Source organism: Sinocyclocheilus grahami, unplaced genomic scaffold, assembly GCF_001515645.1.
Source record: "Sinocyclocheilus grahami isolate Dianchi unplaced genomic scaffold, SAMN03320097.WGS_v1.1 scaffold17.1, whole genome shotgun sequence".
Lineage (NCBI taxonomy): Eukaryota > Metazoa > Chordata > Actinopteri > Cypriniformes > Cyprinidae > Sinocyclocheilus > Sinocyclocheilus grahami.
In genome coordinates, this window is record NW_015505196.1 from 584,290 (window position 1) to 589,734 (window position 5,445).

The window sequence follows — 5,445 nt, forward strand, 5'->3', positions numbered from 1 at the left end:
GAACCACTGATGTGACGTGCTGTTTTAACGATGTTCTCACTACCTTTCTGGGCCATAAAACATTTCAGTTGCATTGATGTCTATGCAGGGTCAGAAAGCTCTCGGATTTAATAAAAAATATCTTAATTTGTGTTCTAAAGATAAACGACGATTATATGCTGCCAGGACAATTTTCTTTTTTGGGTGGAGTATCTCATTAAGAGCAATAAAATATTAGTGTAGAACATGTAATTCAACAAAATGAGAACATTGGTTTTGCCAGGCACTGTATACCACACTCAAAATGGCGGAGCTCACAGAGAATCAAGATGAGTCTAATTAGTGTTAATTAGCATTTAGCTGTTTAAATAGCAATTAGCACTTATACTTCACTGCACAGGCAGACATTGTCACTGCGAACATTTGAGGACTCTAAATGACACATTTCCCAGATATTCTAAATTTGTGAAGCAAAAATGACTTTTCCTTTATATCTCAAATGTTGCAAGATTATATCTTCAAAAGGACTGCAGATATATTTTTTTCTAGAAAGATGATAGAATTGAACCAATGTCAGATATGTCAAAGCAAGTACATCTAACAAATTCTTAAATCTCATACATTCCCTTCAGCTCATTTCAAGTACTGTATATAAGAATGCGAATATAAGGCGGCTCTCCTAAATCATTTCAGCTAGGTATTTGACAAAGGTCTAGAGGCTGCAGCCAGTGCCTCGAATCGCATTGGATAACCTGGCCTGCAGTGGCTGCATGCGCAGAAATATATATAGTGGGCATGAATCTGGGTGTTAGAAAAGGAGAGCAAGGTTCCACTGCTCATTTTTGATCAAGGCGATGCTCCCCCCATCATTTCCACACTATTACCCCCATGCAGTGCAGGGATTAGGGAGCGGGAAGAGAAAAACTACATGCCGGCAGCCAATCTGGATTTCATTTGAAAACTCCCTTGAGGTTTTTCCATTATCCCCCCTCCATATCCAACTTGACCCCGTAGAGAAAGCCCTGGCCCGCAAAGGTCAGCCTAGTCTAGACTTTCCTCTCCTCGCCCCTCCGTCCTCTTCCTCGAGACAGCCTGCGGCAACCAAGGGTTCCCCCTCCCATCGCATCTGACACCCCTCAGCCTGACCCACCCCCCAACCCTGTTGAAGCTGCCTCTGTAATCTTTTCATTTTTCCTCCACTCCCTCTCAGGTCTTTGGGGGCTTAGAAAGGTGAGGCGGGTTGTACCAGCAAATCAACTGTGCCACTGTCCATCTCGAGCTCACCAGCGTCTTGAAGGCAGGGTGAAAATAGTCCCATCTGGCATTGCTGGGCAGCTATTACAGCACGTTACTGGTTTGGGAGTAGCTGTGGGGTTATTCCCAGGCTCGTGGTGAGAGTAGATTGTCTGCACTGGGTAAACCTGAAAGCTTTTTTTGTCTCTAGCCAGTCTGCGCTATACAATTAATGCACATTCACGTCAACGTACAAAATATCTAGACAAAAACTTTTGAAGGACAGGTCGGTAAGGTTAAAATGTCTTCTTCTGTGTTCACAGAAACATTCTTCGTCCTTTGCCAAGCAACAGGCAAAACTGTGAAGAAAAAAAGCTAATGAAATGCTTTCTTTATCTCTACCGCTTCATTGTGTTTTTATTCAGTATCACTTAACAAGCCAAGCCACTCATGCTTTTCCAGTAAAGTCAAGAATGTAACGTAGTGTGTGTGTGTGTGTGTGTCAAGTCCTTGTCATATCGCTCAAATCATTCTGTATATATTTACCACAGAACATGCAGGTATTGTGTGCCTCTACTAAGATATCTGTTAACACGTTTGATTTTTTTTCTTAAATGAATGATTGCTTTGACAGAAAAACACATTAGATCACATTTCCCCTCTTAACCCTCCTTTAGGACGTGAACTCAGGCAACAAGGGAAAAAAATACTCATTGAATATTCATTAACTTGTGCCTAGGTGTGTACACGGCTCTTAACCACACTTGTTTATGACTTAAGGACTTGTAGCGCTGACCTTAGTTTAACACGGCACCAGATACCAAATTAACCTCTAGCCTCCTCAGGGCTAGCAATGCCCTGCTAACAAGCAAACTGTCTGGATGCGCCAGAAGTGCTTTATGATTCTGTCTCTCAGGTGCATGCCCTCCTCTGCCTGTGAACAAAAGACAGGGTTTTTCCTTCTCCATCTCTCTTTTCGGCTCCTGAAGATATTCTTTTCACTATGTGTTTTTAGTCACACCTCTCTACACAATATATAGAGATTTCCTTTTTTTTTTTTATATAGATGTGTTTTCTGACTTGTTATAATGTTTTCTGAATTGTTGTTGTGCTTTCTGAATTGTTATTTAGTTTTTTAGACTTGCATTTGCGTTTGTAATTTGTTATTTTGTTTTCAGAATTGTGATTTGTTTTGCACTTCACTGCCACCGTAATCTATCTATCTATCTATCTATCTATCTATCTATCTATCTATCTATCTATCTATCTATCTATCTATCTATCTATCTATCTATCTATCATTAGTGCACCCGTCTAATTTCCTACTAAAACAAAAGCGAAGCTTCTCTGTCTTCACTACCTTTGTCGTTTTGGCTCCTTTTCCTCTCCGCATTATTTTTCAAAGGAGTTAATATTATCTTTGCGGCTTCCGTACGCTGGGTTTTTATCGACGCATCTGATTGGCTGCGCGGTGTAAACACCATAAGCGCTTCAGTTCATTGGTCAACAGTCACTCAGTCGAAACGTGCGGCAAACGTTACAAAACGATAGAGGTGAGTGACTTCTTTGTGTTCTTTAAATAAACCAGTACATTTGGCGTTAGCGGAGGGTTAAATAAATTGCATTACTGTACTCTACGACATGCATAACGAGCGTGTTGTGTCCTACACTGGGTTGTAATGCTAACAGGCTAAGCTAGCCGCTCATGCTAAATGTACAGCGGTTTAAAACAGATTGACGGTTTCATTAAAAAGAACGTGTTTAGTATAGCCGGTGAATGCTAAACTAATCTCACGGCGTTCTTCTCTTGTGTTACAGTTCTTTTTTGCTAACAATAAAGCCTGGGCACATTTCCTTACATCTGTGATCATGTTAGGTTAGTGATTTATAATCTTCAATTTCTCTATATTTTCAGTAAAAATGAGTCTCCGGAAGCAGACCCCAAGTGATTTCCTGAAGCAGATCATTGGGAGACCAGTGGTGGTGAAGCTGAACTCTGGTGTCGATTACAGAGGTAACGTTAAATGTAGAAGCATCTTAAATGAGATTTATAAACCAAGGTTGTAGATTTAGTTTAAAGTTGGTCAGGGACATCATACAAGAAGGCAAGAATAAAATAAAAAAACCCAGAGGCTTTGATCGTATTCAGAATTTTGGAAATAAGAAAATTTCGCTGTATGGATGTAAATCTGGTAAACATGTCATATCATAAATATGACTGTGGATCTACCCTGTTCTTGATCTGAGGCTTTCAGTTTGAATCCTCCCTTTACTAGCTTTACCAAACGTACATTTTTTTTTTTACACATTTAAATCTCTTGTACGGTGGTTCTCAACCTTTTTGACTCCAAGGCAATCCATTGTCTATAACAGGGATCCTCAAATCTGGCCCACGAGATCCACTTTCCTGCAGAGTTTAGCTCTAACCCTAATCAAACACACCTGAGCAAGCTAATCAATGTCTTCAGGATCATTAGAAAATCACAGGTAGGTGAGTTTGATCAGGGTTGGAGCTAAACTCTGCAGTGCATTGGCCCTCCAGGGCAAGATTTGAGGAACCCTGGTCTATAACAATATTCGAAAGCCCCATGATTTTTCCAGTTGCTTGTGATTTACTGGATAAGGATTTTTAAACATTTATTTTAAAAATGTATTTAGTTTGTTTTAAAATCTTACATTTGTATAATTTAAAAGTAATTTCTACCTTTTTAAAATAGTTTGGCATAATTAGAAAAAATGTATATCCAGTATAAAAATACCCATAGAGATATAAGATGGAAATTAAATGATTTTTAAAGATAAAAAAATAAAATAAAATCACATCCATCCTCTTAGTTGAGAACCACTGAAAGAAAGTGTAGACTCAGCCCACGTTTTTGTCGAAGAGTGCTATTCTGCATATAACTGTAATCGACACATACTTGACTAGTCTAAAATTAAATGTTTTTCAATCTCCCGCTGTTGCTGCTATATATCCACTGACAAAAATATTTAACTTATTTAAAAACACGTTCAGTCAAAATGACCTCTGGCATCCATGGAAAGGAATATTTCCCTGAGCTGCATCAACACAGCTCAGACCTTTTCTAATCTGAAGCTGGTGCAAAACTGTGGGTGGACCATTTGCTTTCCCCATATCATGGCGCAGAATTACGTACTATAATATAATATTTTTATGTATAATATAAAATATCACTAAGACGAGAATTGTAAGTTTTCTAACAGGTGCAAAAAAACACCTATTTAAAGTTACATTGTTTAATGTGTGTTTTGCCTTTAGGAGTCCTGGCTTGCCTTGACGGCTACATGAATATCGCCGTGGAACAGACAGAGGAATATGTCAATGGCCAGCTGAAGAACAAGTATGGAGATGCATTTCTCAGAGGAAACAATGGTATGTGTTATCTATGTTTTTCAAGTGTGCTCTTTCCTGAGTTGTTTTCCTAGTATTTTCAGCTTAAGCAGACCCAGTGTGTCGTTTCATAATCTGTCTGTGAACATGTTCTCAAACCTTTTACTTTTTATAGATGTTTTGCATATACCAAAGTTCATTTTGTTTTCTTTGTCCTCTAGTGTTATACATCAGCACCCAGAAGAGGAAGATGTGAAGCCATTTTACTAGTTTCTTTATTACGTTATTACACAAGTAAATCGTTTACTGTCGATATTCATAATCCTTTGTTAGCTGACGATAATGTTCGATAAGTTTGTTTCATGTTTTGTAACACACAATTTGGTGTACTGCAGAGTGATGCATTAAATTTGTTTTTCCAACAATAGATTTTGCATGTGTGTTTTCATGATTTATCTGTTCCCCAGATGCTTCTAAGAATATTTCAATGGTGATAATTCAGTCATAAGGAATTGCTGATTAGCATTTTCAAGTCTGGAGGTTGTTCAAGGCTCCTTTATCTACATATTTCATATTCACTGCTTAAATATACCTGCTGTTTCACATAATTTAGTCTACTATAGCCCTCTATTGCATGATAATGTTCTTTGTTTTCAAATTAATCAATAGGTAGACCCTGATTGAACCCTGATCTGTTTGTGCTGGTGTTGTCTGCCCCTTTCTAACCTTTCTGCCTACATAAGGAGGCTCTAATAAATTTACAAATGATCCTGGCATGGTGACACTTTATTAGGCTAAGGTAAAATAATGATAAACATATGATCGCTCTTTAGGTTCCAAATGAGCTGACTGGATGCGCTAGTGTTTTATTTTCATGTGGG

The 5,445-nt window shown here is 38.4% G+C and overlaps 1 protein-coding gene across 1 annotated transcript; it reads left to right on the plus strand.

Annotated features, from left to right (window-relative positions):
• Positions 1-2,665: 2,665 nt before the first annotated feature.
• lsm6 (LSM6 homolog, U6 small nuclear RNA and mRNA degradation associated) lies at positions 2,666-4,991 on the plus strand. The gene is made up of 4 exons (XM_016234383.1): positions 2,666-2,765; positions 3,128-3,226; positions 4,493-4,606; positions 4,786-4,991. Exons 2-4 carry the CDS (start codon positions 3,133-3,135, stop codon positions 4,818-4,820), a joined length of 243 nt encoding a protein of 80 aa, XP_016089869.1. The 5' UTR covers positions 2,666-2,765; positions 3,128-3,132; the 3' UTR covers positions 4,821-4,991.
• The last annotated feature ends 454 nt before the right edge of the window (positions 4,992-5,445 follow it).

Coding starts and splice junctions, on each gene's coding strand:
- lsm6 (XM_016234383.1), top strand. CDS start 3,133: ATGAGTCTCCGGAAGCAGACCCCAAGTGATTTCCTGAAGCAGATCATT. Junction 3,227..4,492: donor CTCTGGTGTCGATTACAGAG/GTAACGTTAAAT, acceptor TTTTGCCTTTAG/GAGTCCTGGCTTGCCTTGAC. Junction 4,607..4,785: donor ATTTCTCAGAGGAAACAATG/GTATGTGTTATC, acceptor TTTGTCCTCTAG/TGTTATACATCAGCACCCAG.